Here is a 24,122-nt window from a genome sequence, read left to right as displayed (position 1 = left end):
GAGTTAAGGACAGTTATCCAGAAATATTCCTAGCATTGCTTTCATGTACACATGTCATGACCCATGTTGATTCATCTCTAACTGATCTTTACCCTGGTTTCTGATCCCCTTCTCATGATAACCTCTTTTGCTTTAAGGTTTCTGTATTAGCTCCTCTGGAGTGGAGACATCAAACGCTCTCATGTTTTGGGTTTTCTACCTATTTCTATATCTCCCATATGCAAGCAACATCCTCTTAACGTTCCTGTTTCCATTCAAAGCCCTTTCTCCCTGACTTACATGTTTAGCACTCAGCTTGCCACAGACATTTGAGCCAGTCCCCATGGCTCATGCCCCGATCTTCTCCACTGGAATTTCAGACTGCCTGTTTATTTGACTGGGAGATGAAACTCATAATCCTACTAAAATGGAATTTCATATTGATGCACATTTAGAGGAAGCAATGCCCTTCAGTGGTCAAAGGACAAGCACAGTGGCTGCTATGTGGAGCCCCAGGGCAGATTAGCTATTGGATGCCACCCAATGGAATATTACTGTGGCTCATCCCTCTTCCTGTTTCTTTCACTTGACTTATGAGTCTTCTGACTGTAGCATAAAATGCCTCCCTGAACTATAACTTTCCCTTGTGCCAGCATAAGCAGATGGTGAGAAGTGACCATCTCACCAAAATGGAAAGCTCCAAGTTACACTCAGAGGTGTATACACAGAAAAAACATTTGTATGGAGTGCAAAAAGTCCTTTAGGTTTCTAGATGTTTTTACTTTAAGTGGCCTATCTAAAAGTATAACAGGCTGGTGGAGTGACTCAAGTGGTAGGAGTGCTGGCCTAAAAGTATAGCAGTGTATATATTCAGCAATATATACATTTCTGGAACACATATCTCTGTAGTCTTGATTATTCTTTTATTGGATAACAATAATAGATGAGTAATCATATTTCTGCTTAATGTTGGAATGCATGATTTCTCTCCAGTGTCTTTTTATTGAGTTTATAATTCTATTTAAGTTAAAACACTTCCGTTGCATTACAGTGACAGCAAAGTCACCGGGCTGCTTCCCCATCTGATGCCACCTTACCCCTTGCCCCTAGACTTCATACACAATTTATGCAGCCATATGCTACAGTCTGAGTGACATCACATTGCTACGTTTGGTGACAAAGAAGAGATTTGTCCTTGGCAGAGTGGAGGTGTGAACTCTGGGATCTGACTTCCTGAGTTATCTATCAGTGAAGTATTTAAATTCTCTGTTTCTTATTTTCCTCCTCAGGGAAATGAAGATGAGCGCTTACTTTATGGAACTGTTATGATTATTAATACATATAAAGGGCTAGGGTTAGGGTTTGCAACAAAGGCATATCTATCTTTCTATTACTTACTGGAATTAATAATGGATATAAACTTTACTAACCATCTTAAATTTTTAAAAAAGCCCTTATTTTTCTAAAATGTTCTCTGCCTCTGGGTCAGCAAAGAGTTTCTAAAATTCTGCTTATGGAAGACATTTAATATGTCATCACCTGTCAAACTATAGAATATAATTACCACCATTGTATGCATAATATATCTGCTTACTGCCTGTCTCTCAACACAAGAATGTAATTTCTATGAAGGCATGGACTGTTGAGTTGTGTCACTAAGGGATCCCTGGTCTCTAGAACTGTATCTGTCATTTAGTTGTTCATTGTTGAATACTAGTGCCTTTATTAGCTTTTGCAAATAACTAAATTATTGCCTATTTTGGCTTACTTGCTATCAAGACAAATAACATCATCCACACAGCACATACAGTTCTTGGTGGTAGAGAGAAAGGAGTGTGAATAGCTGTAGTTTTATATTTATCTTTGGCTTGTACAAAATTTCTGAATTATGAACAAGATTTTAGGACCATCTAGCCTTACCTAATGATATACATCCCCAAGGAGCTGCTTGGTAATTTATTTAAAAGGCTTATTATATGTTTATGCTGGATAAGACTTCTTATATCAAAAGAAGGTGATATGCAGTTGGGCATGGTGGTTCAAGCTTGTAGTCCTAGCTACTTGGGAGGATTGTAGTTTTTTTCCCAGGCAAAAAGTTCATGAACCCATCCCAACCAATGACTGACTGCAGTTGTGCACACCTGCCATCCCAGCTATGTGGAGAAGCACAAATAGGAGTACAAATAAGGTGGCCTGGGCATGAAAGCAAGACCCTGTCTCAAAAACTAACCAATGCAAAAACAGTTGGCAGAGTGGCTCAGGTGGTAGAGTCCCTGCCTATCCAGCATGAGTCCCTGAATTCAAACCCCAGTGCCACTAAAAAAAAAAAAAAAAGGAAAAGAAGGTGATATGATAACTTATTATATATTTTAAGAGAGGAGCTTGAAAGTTCCAAACATGCAATAATGATAAGGAGATGGAAATCTTAATTGTGCTGATTGATCATTACACAGCATATCACACCAAGGCAAGAAGTAGGTACAATTAAAATAATAATAATGGGCTGCGGAGGTATTCAGTGGTAGAGTGTTTGCCTTGTATGCCTAAAGTCTTGGGTTAGATCTGCAGCACTAATTTTAAAACCCTCTGAAAAGTAATGACAATATGATCTTTTAATTTTTTAAAAAATAACAGTTCTCTCTCTCTCTCTTTGTCTCTCTCTCTCTCTCTCTCTCTCTCTCTCTCTCTCTCTCTCTCTGTCCAGTTTTTAAAACAAAGTCTCACTATGTCGCCCAATCTGGGCTCAAACTCATGATCCTTCTGTTTCTGCTTCTAGAGTCCTGGGACTATGGGCATGTACCACCATGCCTGGCTCCTTCATTTTTTCCTTTTAGCATTTGGACTTTTGTCAAAGCCCAAAGACTGTGGCTAGCCTTTGATCGAAGATGGTTCCTGCTCTGCTGGTCCTCTGGAAAGCTACTGATAGGGCAGGAAGAGCAAGTGCTTTAAGTCTCACACATCTGCCCTCAAGTCCTGGCTTAGCTGCTAAGTAATTGTATACCTTGAGCAGGTTATTGAACTTCTATAAGCCTCTATTTCTTGACTTTGGAATGGGTAGAAATTACGACAAACTTGCAAATGGAGTGCATATCAAGTTCCTGGGACATAATAGCCATATAATAAAGCAAAGCTTATATTTTCCTGGATTCAGAAATACCAACTACATAATTCTGTAGTTTATTGAGTGACCACATAGCCCACTCTAGAAAGAGAAAGTATCTTCTTTCATAACATCCATTGACTACAAAAGAATCCCTGTCTTCAGAGATGTACAGAGAATTTGGAGAATCTTCTGCAATGTTTTCCCCAGTCACTGCCAAGAGGTACAAGAACCTCTAACTGCTGAGGTTGGAGGAGGGTGAATGAGGCAGATGCAGCTCATATGTGTGGATGAATGAGACAGTGATGTTGCCTTCAGCCATCTTTGTTAGTCACTGTCCAAATACTCAGATTAACACAATGCTTCAGGTTTGTGTAGCACAGGTTATTCTCAGCATAATAATAGTCATTTTATCCACAAATTAACACATTTTTACATGAAAAAAGTCTTGTTTCTCAAGCAAGAGACTTTCCATTCATGTATTGATTTGGCTAGCACTTACTGAGAGCATACCATGTTTGGGGGACTTTCCTAGGAAACAGTGACAGGAAAAGGAGTGAGAGTTCACTATGCCTGATAGAACTGCGTGACTGCTGGGGAGGGGGGGGGGCGGAATGTGCTGTGAGGAAGTAGATTGCAGCAGACATTTGCGCACCTGATGGAAGGAGAAATAAAGTCCTGTGAGAGTAAATAATGCAGCTGTTAACTCTGCTTACTGCATTTAACAAAGACTTCTGGGCTGGGGCTTGAGGGAAAACTATGAGTTTAGCTTAATGGTGAAAAAGATGTGTATTCTGAGAAGAATCACAAATGAAAGAAATACAGAGTCTGCTTCAGAAGTTCTCAAAGTGTGGTTCTGAGACCAGCAACATCACCAGAGAATATGTTAGGTGAAAATTCTTGGGAACCACCCCAGAAACTGGAAGGATGGTGTGGCAATCTGGGTTTTAACAGACCTTCCAGCTGATTCTGATGCACAGTCAAGTTTCAGAACCACTGTATTCAAAAATCCAAAGGAAAGATTAAATGCTTAGATTTGAACAAAATATAGAGCAGGCATTGTACACTGGCCTAAGAATGCCATCTTTGAAGACTGTGCTGCTCAAAACTATCTGAACCTCCTACACTGAGTGTCTTAGCACTCCTTAACTTTTGCATCTTCTAGACTTTTTTAGTCAGGAACTTTTTGCTTGACATATTACACATGCAACATGCACCACACGATCTAGTGCTTGATTAGATTCTGACTTGTATTATTCTCTGATTGTTCATGTTTATGTGATTTATTTTTTTCAAACTAGAGTGTAAATTAGATAAGGCCTATCATTTCCTTGTTTTCTTCAGCCAGGGAATATTTTAAGAGGAGGCTATATTTGTGCCTACCTGTGAAGGAGGACTAAGAATTTTCTCAGAAAATGGAAGTATTCTTTGGCATAAAGCACAGAGGAATTGGAGAATGTGACATCTGAGGAAGGGTACAAGAAGTCCAGCATTACTGGAGCATGAGAAGAGGGGACAAAGAAACAGGAGACCAAGCTACGGCAGGATGGCTACCACATCGTCAAGCTCCCTACTTTGGGTCATAGTGAAAGACTGAGATTGTGCTGGAAAGATGTAGGGGTCTTAGAAGAATTAAAAAGTAAAGGATGGCATAATCAGATAATGAATAGCACACTATAATTCATTCTGTTGACATTATGGAAGACTGTGTGTGTCTGTGTATGTATTAGAGGTGATTGAGAACAGTCGTTACGGCAAAGAAGTGAAAGCATGCTGCATGCAAAATTTACTAACTGTATGATCTCAGACAAGTTATTTAACTTTTAAAAGTGTGTTTACAGGCCGGTGGAATGACTCAAGTGGTAGAGCACCTGCCTAGCACGCACAAGGCCTTGAGTTCGTTCAAGCCACAGTACCACCACCACCAAAAAAAAGTAATCCCCTTCCTTTGTTAATCCCCCCCAAAAACGTTTATTTACTTGAGTTCAATCCACGGTACCACAAAAAGTAAATAAATAAAATAAAAAACAAAAATCTGCTTACTTACCCACAGTTTTATTTTCCATGGTTTCAGTTACCCACAGCTGAAAATATTAAGTGGAAAATTCCAGAAAGAAGCAGTTCATAATTTTTCAATTGTGCTGCTCTAAGTAACATGATGAACTGTCTTTCCATCCCTGCTCCATCCCACCCAGGACACAAATCATCCTTTTGTCCAGTATAGCCATGCTGTGTGCACTAACTGCCCTTGCTCACAGTGGCTGTCTCAGTTATCAGATTGACTGTTGAGGTATCACAACGCTGTGTTCCAGTAACCCTTATTTTGTGTGTTTTAATAATGGCCCAAAGTACTAGAATAGTGATGCTGGCAATTCTGGTATGTCCAAGGGAATCAGTAAAGTTCTTCCTTTAACAAATTTCTAGACTTGACAAGTAAAGAAAAATGTCATATTCTGAGGTTGCTGAGATCTATAGTAATCTAGTATATTAATCTCTCACTTTCTAATTTATGAAGTAAACTTTATCATATAAAACTTTATGTATAGTATATATAAACATATATGCATATATATAAAGTATATATATATACTTTAAGGTATTTATATATATATATATATATACTTTATGTATAGTAGAAAACATGGTTTCACTACCATCTGAAGTTTCAGGCTTCCACTTGGAGTCTTGAAACATATCCTCCATGAGTTAGGGGGGACTAACTACAGTCCCTACCATGTAGCATTTAAAGTGATCAGCATGCATCTGGCATGTGAGTGCTCAGATGTTTATTAGATGATGAGTGATTTTTATTCACCTAGTATTTCTTGGTTACTGTCATTCCTCTTCAAATTAACTCCTCATAGTTGAGAAATAATGAGTGGCATCAATGGTTTGGAATAGCTGGAACAGAAATGGGAGGACCACATTTTTCCTACTCAGCTTTGGGGGTGGAGCTGAAATTGGACACTGGGAATTTATCATGGTAGCCGTCCTATCCTCAGTGGCCCTGAGGTGGAAGGACCAAAAGATGGTGGCATTAGTCCTTGATTTATATTGTCCAGAATGGGTGAAGCACAAAAATCATACAGCAAGGGAGCTGGGGGTACTAACAGAAGAATTTTGACCTGCTGTGTCTGCTGAGCAACTAGGACTGGAGAAGAGGGGAGAGCTGAGGAGCCAGCAAATAGAAGAAACTGCCCCAAGAGCTAGCAGAGTGAATGGGAGTAAGGGATTGAGAAAATGTGGGAGATGGGAAACTGAGGGTGCAATATTAAGAATCCTCAGTTTCTTTTCAATGCCCAGTGCACAACATGAAAATAATAATTTCTCAATAAATAGCCAGTGAACTTAAATTCATATGTATTGATTTCATTTGACTTCATGCCAGTACATTGGAAGAATGTATTGTGATTCTTCACAAGCTAACAGTCTGTCAAAATTTTATTCCAAGGACTTTAATCTAGAATAAAAATCCTTCTCTACTACAGCAAATATGGTTTCAGAAAGTTTAGTGAAAGTATATTTGTTTGTTTAAAATTTAAGATTGGAAAAAAATTAAGATTGGGTCTAGAAATCCTCGGGAGAAGAAAGATTGGTACCCAAATGAAAAAAGTTTTTTTAAAAAAAGGATTGACATGTGATGATTAAAATGAGGCACTTTAAAGATTATGTGAAGATGGAAGCAGAAGGAAGGAGCAGTATTTGAGAAATTAGAAATCTAATTCCCACTAACAGAAATCATTGCAGAGGCCAGGAAAGGCCAAGCTCACCAGAGGAGGACTCTGTACAATGCTGAAAATGGCTGCGTGCAGAGTCTGCCCTTCTCTTCACCTCTCCCATAATATCTGACTGTCTCGTGGAGGCAGCCATTGATGAGAGTTTTGAAAGAGTGGATGTAAAATCTGAAAGAGTGTATATAATTTGTCAGAGCCAAAAAATACTTAAGCTGGCATAAATCTATATAAAGACACCTTAACCAGTTCCGCTGGGGCTGCTTCTGAGACTGACACACATTTGGCCCCACTTGGACGTAGATCATATTGGTGGTGGATCTGGTAAACTTACAGTCACCGCAGCTGGGAAGATGTGTCCTCTTTACTTGTATGGGTAAGCCTTTGTGGGCCTACCATGTTTTGCCACAGATTACAAGATTTCAGCCACTCTGGGCAGAGAGCTGGCCTGACTAGATCTAGGAGATTGTTAGCATGTTCCACATGGATTCTGGATTGACTCCTCTTCACTCTTCACTCATACTCTCTCTGTAGGGCCCTTCAACCCTGTTGCCCTTCAGTTTAAATAGCAGGCAACTCTGGCTTCCTATGGTGCCAATGTAGACATTTCCTCTACTTGACGTTGCATAAGCTCATCAGGGTCCAGTGAACTTGGGGATATTTTCATCTAAATCTCCCAGAGTGAGCATCTGATTACTTCAATTAAGGCTCTGCATGTATACCTTTTCTTTGGTTTTCAAACCCTGCTCAGTCAGTTCAGAGAATATGGTGATTGCCTTCAATAGTCCCAGACTGGAAGTCCTCAACAGACAACTTTGTAAGAAAAGCAACTGTATTTAAAAGAAGGGAATTTATAAGAAAACTTGATTCAGGTATATATATATGTATACACACACAAACATACATACACACACACACATATATATATATATATATATATGTGTATATGTGTGTATATATATATATATATATATACATATATATATATGTATATATATAATCTGCTGTGAAATAACTTGCTTATAATGTGCCAGGACACAATTCATCAGCTAGCTTTGAGAGCTGTAGATAATGTAGATAAAAACAGCTATTTTCATCTGACTATTTCTACTGCTTCTTTCCAAGTTGTATTGTTGTGTTGTTTTGATTGTCATTTTTTGTGTGTTTTTCTGTCTTCCATCTTCATTACTATTGTCTTTATATCCCATTTAACAGTTTTGTTCTATTATTATTTCTTGTTTCTCTTAGATTAATCCATGGCTTGCAAGTTTTTCTCAACTTTTTCTAGTAGACACTGATGGTTTTCTTCTCTGTGAGTATCCTGAAGGTATTAATTGCACCCCAAAAAAGATAAGTTATCTCCCTGCCCACAGTGCCCCTAGAAGGACTATTTACTGGCCATGGCTGGTCAAGGTGACCACATTCTCTTAACTGACTCCCAGCAGAATCCATTCTTCGACTTAGCTGAGACAATCAACCTTGTCTTGGAAATCCCATGAGAACAATTCCTCAGGAAACATATCCCGAAGTTCCCATAAAGTCAAGACAGTTACCTTCAACCTATGTAACTCAAAATCATCTTATGATATTTTACAATTTGCTTCTTTGAATGTCTACACATTAAAAACAATCCTTTTCTAAGTCCCATAACAGTTTTCTCAACCAGTAGAAGTCTGTGCCAATTTACTGATGACCTGTTAGCCATGTCTCAACACATCATTCTCCACCATTTTATTCTCAAAAAGTTGTTATGAAACCACCTTTTAAAAGCTTTGTATGGAGACAACAGTGATTGTAACTGTGCTGCCTACTGTGACCAAATTGGAGAAGGTTTGAGTTGTTGCTTTGTTTTTTAATAATAGCATATCTTTTGAGAAGGAAATGCCTCTGAAGGCATTTATTTGTAGGATCAGGCTGATTGAAGGAGGTGTTCACAAACAAAATCAAACTGCAGGTGATTAGGATAGCAGTTAATGTTAATGAAAAGCCAAAATACATTCTGCATTTATAAAATGGCTTAGCATTGGGCTTTGAATAATGAAATTAATGTATTTCAGACTGTGCTTATGCAAAGGTGTTCTAGTATTTTTATGTTTTTAAGTATATGACTGTGTTAGTCCATTTTTTTATTACAAGGAAATATCTGAGACTGCATACTTATAAAGAAAAGTGATTTATTTAGTTCACAGTTTTGGAAGCTGAAAGTTCAAGGAGAGTAATGCTGGCTCTAGCAAGAACCCGCTTAGCTAAATTACCTCATGGCTGGTGGCACCACAGTAGCTGGAATTCATATGAGAAGGCCAGATCACCTGGACAGACAGAAAGCCAGGAGGATTGCTGTCTTGCAACCTCTTATAAGGCCTCAACTCCAACACCACTACACCAGGAACTAAGCTCCCCATAGATAAACCCTTGGGGTATGCATTCAGCCCATATCAACAACTCATGAAAATTTCCAAGTAGGGAGATTTAGTTTATCCTTTGCAGCTATAATTCAGAAGGGCAGAAAATACTCAAAAAGTAGCCTTTGGGCAATATTACCTCATACTTCCACCTTTGTTATGTTTTCTATTTACATTTATCCTGAAATGCCCGGGCTTCACTTTCTTCTAGAATATGAAGTTTATTTGATATGACCAGCCCATTGAGCCATAGTTCTTCACATTCAATCTCCACAGAGATTGGGTTTCATTATAAGTAGAGGAGGAACTATAAATGCTCATTGAAGATTATTTTATATTCCCTAAAAATTTGCCATGTGTAAGCTCAGACTGTGGTAAGAACATCCCTGTGTGACCCAGGAGACCTGAAATGGGGGACATTGCCTTGCTGGCCTCCTTTGGGATATTCCTCCCTTCTAGTCTTCTCTCGTGAAGTGCCCCAGCAAGAAGTAATTGCTTTTCTTAGATCTTTCTGCTATTCCCAATCCTGAATCTATTCTGTAAGCACAAGCAGAAAAATCCTCACTACACATACAATCATGCCATTGTCTTGTTAAATTCCTTTAAATACAATTCCGCATCCTACCCTAGCTTACCACAGGGCACTGTGACTGGGCCCTGGCTACCCATCTCATTTAGGAATAGATTAAGGTGCAAGTATCGGGAAACAAAATGACAGGGTATAAATAAAATAGGAATCTGTTTCCTCTCATGTAAACAAGATGCAGAGGTACCTATTCAGGCTGATATGGCACTCTACAGGTGTGCACCTTTATCTTGTGTTTCTCCCATCACCCAACTATAACTACCATCTCATGGTACAAGATCACTGCTCACCCAGTCCTCAAATCTGCTTTCCAGCCAGGGAAGGAGAGTAAACCCTTTGCTTTAGTATATTCACCTAGGCAAATCAGGAACACTGGGAAGTAGTCATTATTCAGACACGACTTTGCACTTTTTGATATGAAAATTCTTTACTTCTCCTCTGTTAAATGTGATAACCTGCCGTTGGCAGGTATAGTTAGGGAAGCCATAAAGGGTGGCTTGTTCCTGAACAGATTCATGGAGATTTCTTCTCTCTGTCTTCCCAAACCAGAACACAATCTTCCTTATCCTCCTGGGCAAGGATCACCCGTTGTTCTTTCCAAAGCAGGTCGTGATTACTTGTCTGTCACTCCTTACTGAATAAGACAGGGAAGGGCCTTTGGCTGGCTTTTCTCTCTGCATGTAAAAGAAAAATCAAGAACAGCAACTCTAAATAAAGACATGCACAGAAATCAAAATGCAATAAGGACTTGTCAGCTTTGCAAAGCTATTTTCCCCTTGTCAGCATCTTCTAATATGTGGTTTGTTTGTTTGTTTCCTTGGGTCTAATAAATTATCTACGTTGAGCATTTCTTTTACAATACTTCACCATTCTTGCTTTAGTCGTCATCTGTACAGCAGTGCTTCCACTCCAGGTGTGGGGACTCTGTAAAAACAATGTACATCTTGCACTTCAAGCTCAGCTCACAGTCACCAACAGAGTCAACAAATTCTCCAAGCCCAGCATCAGAACATAAGACCTGATGGTAAAACTGAACTCTGTTGAGGACAACAGAGCTTAATTTTGAAGTCACAGTGAGCAAGAAAAAATTAGAGGTAATCACTGTAGTCATAGAAACCCTTGTGAAGGCATGTTGACCACACTCCACATCCTCACTCAGAGAGCAAGGGAAAAAGGCAATTTCCCTTTCTATTTTCAGAAATTGTTATAGTCAATTGAAATCTAATTCAGAGGCTAGCAGTTTCCTTCTCCAAGAATGCATAAAATGAGAAGAATCATCATTGAGTTTTTTTTCATAACTAGATCATGTCTTACTAAACATATCATAAGCCCTGTGTCCAGTAGGGATTTGCATTTGGTTATCTTTGTAGTAACAAGCCCTGAGCTGTGCACAGGACAGGAGTGATGCTCAGCTAATGCTTTGTACTGACACACAAATCACACCACAGGTGGGAGACAGTGGTGTCCGTGGCTGCCACTTATAAACATTGATTAGGAGAGGAAAACCAGGAGTGTTACAGAGAAATGTGTTAGAAAAGGAGTTTAAGAGGAAGGGAAGATAAAAATGAATGAGAGAAGAATGATCAAGACTCTTTGTGGTGGGTGCCAGCAACAATTGTCTTGTCATCATCAATGGCATTATGATTTTAGATCACCCAGGGTTTATTTGACCTTGATCAAAAAGATAAATTTAGCACTTAAAAACATTTTATGATATTTATTGCCATTAGTATGACCTTATTTACCTACATCATAGAGAAAAAGGATCAAAATCCCAAGTACTAAGTAAAGAAGGAAGCAAGTTGATGCAATTTGTTACCCGGTAAGACAATATGGGTAGTTGTCAACTATGCTGATAACAGCCCACTTAAGTTTCAGTAAACATCACACTGTGTATGTTTGATTTGCAGAAATTGGCATTAGTTACATCATTTAACTTAGATCATCATTAGTGGCCATAAAAAAGGCGCTTCATTTTCTCTGCTAGTCCTCAGGTAATGTCATCTTACATAAAATACTACTTACATATTAAAGATTATTCTCAAACACCTAATTAGAACATGCATCCATATTTTGCAGTAAATATGTAGAATTCGGTTTTCAGCTCTTGCTGGCTTCATATTTTATTTAGTATAAAATATCTACTCAAGACCCAATTCCTTCAGAAGGATCTATCCTAAAGATTTAAGGTGCCACTGGCTTCTGTTGTCCGTTTTGTTTTTTCACTCATAGTTTTATTCCCACTTGTAGAATGCTTCCTATGTGCTTACAAGGCTGGCTCCGTGCTAAGTAGGAGGACATAAAAGTGACTAGGAGGTAAGCCAGGCTGCAAGGAACTTTAGCTAGAAGAGAGAGAGAAACAAACAATTGTATTAGTTCTGAGGAGTGTGTATTAGATACCACAAAAGCACAAGAGGGGAACTAATTCCTTCTGCCAGGGGTACTAGCAAAAGCTTTCTAGAAGACCAAGCACTTTGGGTGTGCTATCTCTATAATTCATATATAGTTAAGAATAAAACCAGAGATGCAAGGAACAGATACACTCAGTTATTTGGAAGGATGAAAGGATACAAAGTTACTCTTTCAAATAACTTTAAAGCAAATTAAACCTGGTGTGGTCACACCCACATATAATCCCAGGAGACTGAGGCAGGAGGATCTTGAGTTCAAGACCAGCCTGGGTTACATAGCAAGAACCTGTCTGAAAACAAAACAAAAAAGAACAACTTAGCATTTTATAGTTTCCTTCTCCCAGCTTACCAGCATTTACTCCTAGGTTATGTCTAGGTTGCAGTTAAGAGCTTTTTCAACAATGCTTCAAAACTATTTTTAGAGACAGCCATAAATTATGCCAGAAAACCAACACAGTAGTAGAGTATGCAGCAGGAAACTATCTATTAACCATTTTGCCACTCTTGTTCTTCAGTTTCTCAGGTCTTTGCTGCCCAGCACGGGTCTGGAACTTGACTGGGTGCCCATGACCTCGGTGGCTGCTTCTGGTCAGCAATGAAAGGGTTATCTGGCAGCCGCAGTCATCACCACGGAATCACCTGTGAGTCCACCTGTGACTCTCTGTCGCATCACTCGGACCGCAAGCCGTACCTGCTGAGCCCGGTGGAGCGCCACCCTGCAGGCCACCCTGCAGACCACCCTTACTACACCCAGCGCAATTCCTTCCAGGCCGAGTGCGTGGGCCCCTTCAGCGACCCTCTGGCCAGCAGTACCTTCCCACGCAGACACTACACCTCGCAGCAGGAGCTGAAGGACGAGTGCGCCCTGGTGCCCCGCACGCTGGCCACCAAGGCGAATCGCATCCCTGCCAACCTGCTGGACCAGTTCGAGCGGCAGCTGCCCCTTAACAGGGATGGCTACCACACGCTGCAGTACAAGCGCACCGCCGTGGAGCACCGCAGCGACAGCCCCGGCCGCATCCGGCACCTGGTGCACTCAGTCCAGAAGCTCTTCACCAAGTCGCACTCCCTGGAGGGGCCATCCAAGGGCAGCGTCAATGGGGGCAAGGCCAGCCCAGATGAAGCACAGACCGTGAGGTATGGCAAGCGCAGCAAGAGCAAGGAGCGGCGCACGGAGCCCAAGGCCCGATCCAACGCCTCCAACACCTCACCCACCTCCCCAGGCTGGTGGAGCTCTGATGACAACCTGGACGGCGATATGTGCATCTACCACGCACCCTCAGGCGTGATGACCATGGGCAGGTGCCCCGATCGCTCAGCCTCGCAGTACTTCATGGAGGCCTACAATACCATCAGCGAGCAGGCGGTAAAGGCCTCCCGGAGTAACAATGACGTCAAGTGCTCCACCTGTGCCAACCTGCCAGTCAACCTGGACGCCCCGCTGCTGAAGAAGAGCGCCTGGTCCTCCACTCTCACCGTGAGCAGAGCCCGGGAGGTTTACCAGAAAGCCTCAGTAAACATGGACCAGGCCATGGTGAAGTCTGAGTCATGTCAACAAGAACGCTCCTGCCAATACCTGCAGGTACCATTTATGTTGAGTAATGGATGCTTAGAAGTTGCTCCTGACTGACTGTGTAGACTTTTCTCCTGGGTTCTCAGTTTACTCTGAATTGCATCTGGCAAATTATTTCACATTCTAGTGGCTACGAGCTGCTGTTAGGAAAATACAAGAAAGCAAATGCTAGCGGCACTAGATACAGTGCCTTCCAAAGTACTTTCAAAAACTACTCCTACACAAAAGCAGGAGTTAGTTATTTGTGTCTTGTGTTCCTCTTTTATCTGAGGGATCATGGATGGGGAGGAGAGGAAAGGGGAGTCTACACAGAAAATTTAAATAAACCCACCTTTTCTTTCCAAAATAAACAATGATCCCTTAAGTTTCTATTAAGAATTTAATCAGATCTATCCAAATTTTTTTTTAAACTATTAGTTTAGGTAAATTAAAGTTTAGCTATTAGTTTAGGTAAATGGCAATGGTCTTCACTATCACCAGCTATCACCAACACTAACCACAACCCTATCAGCACCACCCCCAGGGAAGAGCAGAGCAGGATGATGCCCTGAGGAGGTGGAGATGGAACCAGTTTAGAGACCTGGCAAGCACAGCTGCAGAGACCCAGGACAACAGAGACGAGGAGGATAAGGAGGAAAAATCAGTGCAATAAAATACAATTAGTGTCAGTATGTAAATCCCACACACTGCAGACCCAAGGCAGGCTGCTCTTCCCCTTCCACAATCTCCTCTTGTTTTCCCCTTTCTGCCTCCAGTTCATTTAAATCAAATTCCACCTGAATAAAAATATCTGATGGGGGGGTGTCTTTTTCTTCACTACTTCTTCCCTCCAGTATTGCAGTTTTTCCCAAGATACAACCCTCCACGTAATGACCCTTCTATTTTTCCTTTTATGAGCATCCTTTTTTCTCTGTTCTTCCTACTGTCACCACTGTTGTTCTTTTCGTTTTTGTTTTCGTTTTTAAAGGTTTTCCTGGACTATAAAAGCATAGTATAATTATTTTCACTCCTATACTAAGAAGAAATGCAAGGAAAATCTCTCCCACTGAGTTCATCTTTTTGCCCTCTTTGAATTCCTTGTGACAAATCTGGTTCCCTTGACAGTCCTGGATAAGAACAGTGCCAGAGCCCAGGCCCAAAGTTCAGAAGAAGCTACCAGCATGTAGATAGTTTTCAAAAGGACACAGTTACGTGATCAGTATTTCCCACTGAAAGTGGGATTGCCCAATTGATTGTAAGATTGCTATATGTTACAGGTCACCAAGAACTGCTCACCTTCAGGTTAAAAGGATTGTCTAACCCACTTAAAGTAGGAAAAAGTAGACTCAAAGAAAGGCTTAGTGGGTTATACTGTTTGCATGTGACAGAGGTGGGACTAGAACCCAAGTCTCTTAACTTACAGTAATGACCATTATAAGGGTTACAACAAAATGATTTAGAAATTATTTAAGCACAAAAGTCTCATCCAATTTGGAAAGTATTTTGACAAGAATACTTGTTTTGAAGAAAGGATTGATAAAGATGTAGAAACCCTAGAATAGGCACATTTTGTCTAGGAAGTTTCTGTTACTAGTGGCAAAAAGAAAACCCAATTTTTTAAAGCATGAACGTTAATAAATACTTGTTAGATTAGATGAGAAAAGAGAAATATCAGCTTAAAGAAGACACTGTGCATGGATTCAGCACTAGCCTTTGTTAGTAATAAAATTCTTCATTATACTTGTAGAATTGCCTATGCTCTTCCTACCAAAACTTTTTTTTTCTTTCCTCTTTATACCTTTTAAGGTCAAACTCTCAAATAGTGGTGAAAAGTAGAAAGATAAGGAAAGAAAGAAAACTGATATTAGGTGGAAAACTACTATGTACTAAATACTATAGCAAACATTTACATGTTGTTGTTTTATTCCATCTTCATAATAATCCCAAGAGCTGGATATGATAATACACTGTTTTTACAAGACAGGAACCTGAGGTTTGGAAATATCAAGTGATTTAAAGTCCTATGACCTGAAAGTTACAGAGCTGAGATGTAAACTTTAACCTATTTGATGCAAAAGTCAGAGACAGATGAGCAAGAAGAAAGTGAAAATTTTAAATAAAGGGGTTATTATTAAAGTTCTTTAGCAAAATGAGAATGGAACATTTAAGTATGGGGCTTAATATAACAACATTATTGGATTTCATATTATCAGGATTTGGAGAATCTATTTTCAAATCATTTACCTTCCTTAAGCCACTTATAAGATATTTGAGAAGGGTATAAAGAAAACACAAAATAAAGCAAATATTAACGTATGTACTACCCAACTACAGAAATAAAACACCAATCACAATGACTCACACATGTACTTTCCCACTTTCCTTCCCTTTCTCCCTAGAGTAATAACTTTGTTCTTATTCCTCCAGTTATTAAAAGGTTGAAAAAAATATTTTCTATCCTATGCTGGGCAATAATTAACCCTGAACCATGTTAGCTGAAACTTTTAAACAAAAACAACTCCAAGTTGGAACTTATTTAATAAATACTGACATTTATTGAGTTCCTATTCTATGCAAAGCCTTCAAGCTGAACAATAATAATAATTCCATATTTCAAAGTGAGTAGGTATTTTCTTAGTGAATAAACATAATGGAAAGCTCTTCCTGCCCTGTGTGCCAAGGTTAAAGTGTCCCTGTAATGAAAGGGAAAGAAGATTCATATATTCACAAGGGGAGGGATAACAGGAAATACCGCCTAAGAGCAGCCCAGTGTTTTTCTTGCTTCTAGGAAATGGAGAATCTACCATGCAGAATCTCTTCTCAGGAAATAGGTTTGGCTAGCCCCAGCCAGATCCCATGTAGTCATTTAACTTATTAACTCATTCCTAGAAGCAAATCTGGAGAAACAGAGGGATTTTTTTGTTTTGGTTTTGTTCTATTAGTAACATTGTCTTAATTGTTCATTAATATTAAAAGTAGGTTTACAAAAGTGTTTAACATCATCATCATGAAGTTTAGTTAGAGAGTGAAGCACTGTTCTTTCGTTCGGTTAGGGAAGTAAGGGTCTGCCACCAACTAGTGACATGGCCTGGAACCATTCATTTGACTCCTGGCTATCCTTTATTAGCTAGAAAACGAGGCACTTGTTCTAGAAGGCTATTATCTCTGTCCACATTTTTAAACTTGTAAGTCACTTATGTCAGAGTACTAATTAGAGCAATTTTCAACAGTTGGAGGGCCTGGGACTCTCATTTCATAAATGCCTAATAAAAGCAGATGCTTTTCAAGTGTTATCTAATTTGCTCTTTAAAACTCTAGAGGTATTTCACAGTTGAAGAAACTGAAATTTAGCAAATTAGGTTAAGTAACTTGCTCCAAGGGCACACAGCTAGTACCACATGGCAACATGGTGAGTCAAAAGCGGTTCTTCTGCCTTGGAAATCTGGATTTTTATATTGACCATGCCCAGTCCTTACCTCTCCAGGAACAAAGCAGAAGGAGGAAGCAGTATATATCAATTATTATTGTATGCCAGAAGCCATCTATATCTCATTTAGTACTCAAAACAACTTTGTGAAATATTATTGTTTGTTTTATAGACAAACCTGCAGCATAAAAGATGAAGTTGCATGCCCAGGAATGCATAGAGAGGGCACAGGACAGCAAACAGTTGACCTCGAATCTAATTCCATAATATGCTTGAGGTATAGGAATAAATGCATATTTTATTCTGTAGCAAATGTATGTGTGCAGTTGACTTCATTTGTGTGCATGCCATTAAGAAAGCATAGATATGAAATTATATGGAGTTAGCTTAGCAGTGGAGTGACTGATTATGCCCCTAACTTGATTCACTGCTAAATAAAGGTCAAGTTAATATTCTCCAATAATAGAATCTAAATACTAGCAAATTTCTGATTCTTACTTTGTAGAATTACCACTTAGAATTAACTTAGTATACATCATTGCCATAATTCTGTAGGAAGGAAGGAGAGGGAGGGACAGAGGGAAGGAGGGAGGGAAAGAGAAAGAAAGAAAGAAAGAGAGAGAGAGAGAGAAAAGAAAGAAAGAAAGAAAAAGAAAGAAAGAAAGAAAGAGAAAGAAAAAGAGAGATATAAGTATCTAGCCTGTGCCTGATATTAACTTAGAAATCAAATCCTATAGCTTGGAATCATTACATCTGCCAGTTAATACAGTCAATTGGTGTTATGTGCTCACTCACAAGCTGTTTTAGTTAATTTTTAAAAAAAGACTCCCTTTCCCTTTCCCCCCAATATTGTTATTTTTAAATGTCAAGAATCAGATGTCTGCTGTTTAGAGCTATTGTACTGCTGCCAGTGACTGTCTGTATTAGGGCTTGGAGCAGAAACATGGATTTGAAGACATTAAAACTGTTTAATTCTCAGTTGAGATGTGGCTGGCTTTTATACATTTGGAATAAAGCATTTATGGCACATCTCAGGGTAAGTGCTAATGGTGAAGTAAATAAAATAGGCTGGAAGGGAGGGTTGTTTTGTTTTTGCTTTTAAAAGGCAGAATTCTTGGTTCTGTTTATGCCTCTTTATATAAACGTTACGTTGGAGTGAGTGGCATATGAAGCCATTGAGGAGAGCAAGATTTTAGGTTTCCAACTGTTAACCTCACAGGGAAAAAAAATCCCTTCAAATCGTGTGTTTTGCATTCATCCAGCAGCAGAAACAGGAAAAGGGAAACAAAACGCTCTCCGGTAGAAGTAGAGAGAGACACAGAGAAAGAGAGAGAGAGAGAGAGAGAGAGAGAGAGAGAGAAAACGAGAGAGAGAGAGGAAGCAAGAGAGAGCAAGACAGCACTCTCAGATATGAAATTTTAGGAGAACAAAATGATCGACCTTTTTAAGGCTGAATGGGTTTCTTCAGTTTGTGTGCAAGTTTCAAGAAATGGAAGGACTGACCAGGTTTGGGTATAACTCTTCTGTTACTTTGTATTAATATGTGTGCTGTTGGTTTTGGTGGGGGGTTATTTTGCAAGGTGAGGGACAGAAAGGGTAGTTTTGTTGTTTTGTTATTTTCCTTTCTTCTCTAAAAAATGACTAGTAAGAATGTGAGAGCTAAAATTAAAAAACTAATGTATGTAAAGATGGTATTCAGGTGGAGACATCAGGTATCTACAAGTGTATGTCCCCACAGAGAATCCATGAGAACATTAATTGCTGTGATCCAGGATGTTAGGAGCTATTAAAGGACATGTGGCTAGTGACTGAAATGCGATCGGTCATCTTCCTGGCAAGAATGCTGAGTACTTACTGTTCTTTTGCAAAATGAAAATTTCTGGGTGACCGGGGCTTTTGGGAATTTTTGTTTTTGTTTTATCTGTTATTTGTTATTTAAACAAATAAGATTCCACAGAAGATCACTAAAGAAGTAGTCATAGTAAGCATGATCACAGAATTTTTTTTAACACAGGTATGGTTATTTTTCAAATCTGTTTCAAGATTATTTTCATTTTTGCCCAGTGGGAGTTTTCTTTCTCTGGCTGAGTTTTTCCTTCCTCCTGTCTTAGAACAATTTAAGTTACATTAATTCTGCTTAAACTACTTTACAGGTGATTTATGAAAGTGATAATTCTGCTACTTTAGCTATTGCAATGTTTCCTTGCCTTTGCTTAAAACCTTGTTGGCCACCATTAATTGTGATTTTCTTTCTTTTTAATTCATGTTGCCTTAATAATCCAGCAAATAATTGCCAAGGTTCTTGAATGTATTTCCTATCTGGCTTGCACAATCTTTTCCCTATCTTCCACTGATACCTGAAGAGATGTCTCTTTGTTGACAGAAAGATGAGGTTTCTCCTGACTGGTGCTAACTTTGAATGTAAAATCAGTAATCAACTACAGAACCCTGGTAATTCTGTCTTTCTGCTTTTTGCTCCAGTTCTCTGTAACTCTCACTATTACCTATATCCTATTAATAGAGAGAAAACAATTGGCAAAGCATTATGAGAATGCAGGGGTCCAGAAGACTCAGCAGTAGCAAAGGGAAAATCAAAAATTAATAGGAAAACCCTCTTGGAAGTTGTAAAAGAAACTTTACTATTCTTAGTCAGCAATTCACTGTTCTTAAATCATTTGCAGCAGCACTGAAAGCACTTGGTTAGCCACAGCCAGAGGTTTCTGCATGTAACATATACTTGCTAATCTCACAGAATTTCAGTCTACTAATTGAAGATGTTAATATTGGTCAGCAAACAGTAAAAGAAAAATTAGCTTTGACTCTCTCAGTGGCCAGTGGACTTTATTTCCCCTTTTTCTATTCTCCTTAGAGGACAGAGTGCTCGATTACAATGAAAGACAAGGTGATTATTGTCCACCATTCTCTAGATTCATCTGTAGTCTCTAGCCCACTTGAGATTATAGCATTGCAAGATTTGTGAATGATAGAATACATTGAACTCTTGTTCAAGTAGGCCAGTAAAAAATATATGCCAATATTGCCAAGTTGACTTTGATTTGTAATTAGATTATGTTTTTCATTATTTTGGTTTTAGGTTCAAAGGCAATGATCTCTCAGTGGATTGTTGTGAATTTAGAGGTCAGTGGAATAAATCTTTTCCTTGATTAAATTTAGTATCATTTTTCTTGTTTTAGAAGAGAATTTATTGCAAGGTTCATGACCATAGAGCTTGTTGATGCAGGGTTGAATCATACTGGAAATGCCATCTGTGTAGGTCTAAAAAATTGAAGTCTAAAATTTCATATGGTTCAAACTGTAGTAATTCATAAGAATCAGACATTTTCTGTCATTGGTTGGCAAAGTTTGATGGAGAAAAAAATTCTGTCTTATCAGGTAAAACCAGGTTACTACTATTAATAAAATCTGTGAAGACTTATGTGACTTCACTATGATTTCTATTGCTCAGCTGAAAATTTGAACCCACACTTTTACCCTTCAATAAAAATATTGCAGGTGTGTGACTTTGCTTCTAAGACCATTTTCCTGCTTCTCAAAGAGCATCTTTCCTGACCCCCCAAAGCAGGCTAGTAACTGTCATTTGGAAGACATTGTAGCAGAGAGAGAAATTTTTTACCTTATTTAGTAAATGCATATTTGCTTGCCTCAATTCTTAGGCTGAAACCACAGTATGTAAATGCATTTATTTTTTTCAATAAGTGGTTCCCCCATTGGAATGATTTCCAGGCCAGTTGATTCTCCAACTGTCCTCTCTGTTTAAAACTAAAAGGTAATGATATAAAGAATTATTTAATTATTGTTACACAATCAACAGAGGTAAAGGAGGGAATGTAGGGCAAGAACAGGCATATGATCTGCTCCTTTTTTTGCTTTTGACCATTTCTTATTTGCACTATTTTAAATCTTCTGTGTCTTAGAGGATACTCACAAGGAAAGATCTCTTCTGATTCCCTTATCTTTTAAATGTAAGAACAGGACAATTATTAAAAACTATTTTTCTCATTTGCTAAAGTTTAGCAATATGCTCCACTTTGTTTCCACTTTTAACATAAAGAGACCTCTACCTATATTTCTAAATTGAGTTTCTAGATAGGTTGGCATTTTATTTCATACCTATCAGGTCACTGTTCTGTGTCAATTGGAGTTCCTACTCATTGTTGTCACAGAATTATGAAACTTCCCACAAAAGATCAGTGCAGTATTATGGAAGAACTGTTTGTGAAGCATAGCAGCATGGATTTGGAGCCCCCGGGTTCCATAGGCATGTGCACAGGTCCACATATATACACCTCACACCTGCTGTGCCTGCACCCATACTTCTAAAATACACACTTATACATTTGCTGTCTTTGATCTCTGATGGATGAAATCAGATCGATTTCACAAAAACACATGGCAAAGGATCATCTTTGAAGTTAGGAAATAGATTTTCTCATAGATCCCAGTAGAAAATTACCTTGTTTCCCCAGTGATTATATTGGGCTTTATCTTAGACCATTAGTGTAGACTAGCTAGGGATGTCTTGCTTCCCTGGTATGAGGAAAAAGCAGATTTTAGTTCCTTTAATGCAAACAGACATCCAATACCATGAAAGAAAATGCCTTCTGCTCCCTCCCTTTTTTAAACTACAGTTTAATCTGTATGTACAGGATTGTCTTACTGCGCCTTGACCTAACTCTTGTAGGCTCTAAAATCTTAACGTATGTAATTAAAGGCAACATTTTCTTCTTTTTTGCAAAAATGTTTTGAGAATAAGGTCATCTCGTACACTTTCCAATTCACAATCTTTTCCCTACCATGTATTCCTTTCTACTTATTTTTCGTTTAATCATCATTCTATAAAAAAAAATTTGAAATCATTTAATTCAATCTACTCTCTTCTTACATTAAAAATAAAGTAAGCCCTAAGGAAATACCTTGACAAGATCAGTTTTCCCAGTAGAGACTGAGACACACAGGCTCACTGCCAGATTACCAGCACAGTTCTGTTCCCTGACATCTCACTTGGTCACAAAAACCTAAGGCTCTTCTCAAAGACCAGTTTATCCATCCTTAACTACACTTCTGAGGTAGTGGGACCAACACACAAAGAGGCAAAAGGAGAAGAACTGATCTGAGTTAGGTTTAATGCTGTTTGTATCTTAAAAGACTCATAATAGATGAAGACAGTTGTAAACTAAATGATTGCCTGCAATTTATAATTCTGTAGTCACAAAAGGCATGGTAATATTTTTAACTTCTACAAAACAAGAAGCAATGGATGTTTCTCCTGCTGTAGATTAGTCCTTCCTCCATCCTATGGTTTCATTATGAGTACATTTTATTTCAAATAGTTCAAAGAGAGCAAAATAGGTTCTCTTAGGCTCCACACTTAGAGCCCTGGGTCTGAATTTAAAGACAGCTTGCTTCTCTCCAGCATCTTCTACTGTCTTGGCAGCCAGTTTCCCACATCACTATCTGGGATAAAAATTAGCATAGCTGTAACTATATTTTAAAGGGATATATGTGTATTGTATATGTAAATGGTATGACATATATGTGTAGCATATATAAATATATATACACACATGTAAGTTGTGACATAGAGGATAGGATGTATTGGGACAATAAGATCAAGTCTACTAAGTTGAGGTGACTCCAGAGAATCTGAGATAAGTAGTACACAGGAGACATCGAGACCTACAGACTGCTCTCTTGCTCATTGCAACCCAAATTAAAAAGTTACTAGGAAAAACATCCAACTCTAAGGTTGGACACACTACCTGAAGCATGACACAGTGTTATCAATATGGGTACACAGGAGCATGACATCACATGCATGCCTGTAAAAAATCATGTATATGAATGGTCAGATATTACTCAATATTGTTCAGTCACTGGTAAAGCTACCTCAACTTTATGTGCACAAGAACTACCTGAGAGCAGCTCAGGTAGGTGTAGGATGTAGCTCACCGTGTAGGATGCAGCTTCTTCGCCTCATCTCACATGCCAGCTAAACACAGAAAGAATCGCCACGGGCCAATCTTTGGATAACTCACACTCTGTACGTCAGGTATTCACATGGCCTGGTATTTGCTGATGGAACACATCCTTCTGGCCTCTTCATGCTTTAGTTTTTTCACACAAAATGTGCTTTTGATTTTAGACCTTAAGTTTGTCAACTCCCTGCTGCCTTATTCCAGGTAGCTTTGGTAAATCAGCAGGACAAGGACAATCAGCAGCAACAGCTGTGGGGCTTGTTTGGAAGGACATTCCATCCACCCTTGATCACCTACCTTACTGGCTTCCTCGGTTTCTTTGAGGAGTGCTTCCTCCATGGCAACTGGACAGGTAAGAGCTCCGTCACCATTGATGGAAGATATCAGTGGGCCCTGAGCCATCATTTTTCATTGCTCCTGCCCAAAGTACTTAGCTAATCCACTCTATTCTCTGAAGCCAGGTGCATCATCCTTAAAAGGCTGTGGAAATTCAAAAGAGCAAATGAACACTTAAGCCAGATCCTTCTCAGGACCTCTTGTCCCAGACTTCATCAGTCACCCGGCTTTTGGCCATCTTAACACTTCCTGATTCACCTGCTTTCCACTACCACCAAAACAAATGAAATCAAAACCCATCAGAATTCACTCGAAAAGTGGGCTGCATTCAATGAAATGATTCCTTAACTGAAAACTTGAGCAAATGATCTTACCACTTTTACTTTACAAAAGTGGAAATAAATGACGATAAAGATACTCTTGTGGACCCAGCAGGACCCTGTTAGGTCACCTGGACACACAGAAGACCACCTACTTACACAATTGTTCTTTGGGTGTCCATCTGGCTGGCAACAATTTCTGCACAAAATAGGTATGGAGAGAAGAGTTCCTACAGGAATTTTCCCTTTAAAGTCCCCCCAAGGTTCCCAACTGTTCGTAAT

The 24,122-nt window shown here is 39.1% G+C and overlaps 1 protein-coding gene across 20 annotated transcripts in view; it reads left to right on the top strand.

The window, feature by feature from the left end:
* Nucleotides 1-24,122, top strand: part of Dlgap1 (DLG associated protein 1) — an 888,020-nt gene that overhangs the window by 525,616 nt on the left and 338,282 nt on the right. For 7 of the 20 annotated variants that reach the window (XM_074070239.1, XM_074070238.1, XM_074070237.1 and 4 more), the window contains one exon: nt 12,725-13,791. In XM_074070239.1, the coding sequence (XP_073926340.1) occupies nt 12,805-13,791 (987 nt within the window). In that variant the 5' untranslated portion in view covers nt 12,725-12,804. Of the gene's footprint in view, nt 1-12,724; nt 13,792-17,907; nt 18,225-18,351; nt 18,701-24,122 lie in introns of those variants that run through there. The other 13 variants (XM_074070249.1, XM_074070246.1, XM_074070257.1 and 10 more) reach the window with 9 other exon arrangements.

Source organism: Castor canadensis, chromosome 4 (genome assembly GCF_047511655.1).
Source record: "Castor canadensis chromosome 4, mCasCan1.hap1v2, whole genome shotgun sequence".
Lineage (NCBI taxonomy): Eukaryota > Metazoa > Chordata > Mammalia > Rodentia > Castoridae > Castor > Castor canadensis.
This window is presented reverse-complemented; position numbering and strand designations above follow the sequence as displayed.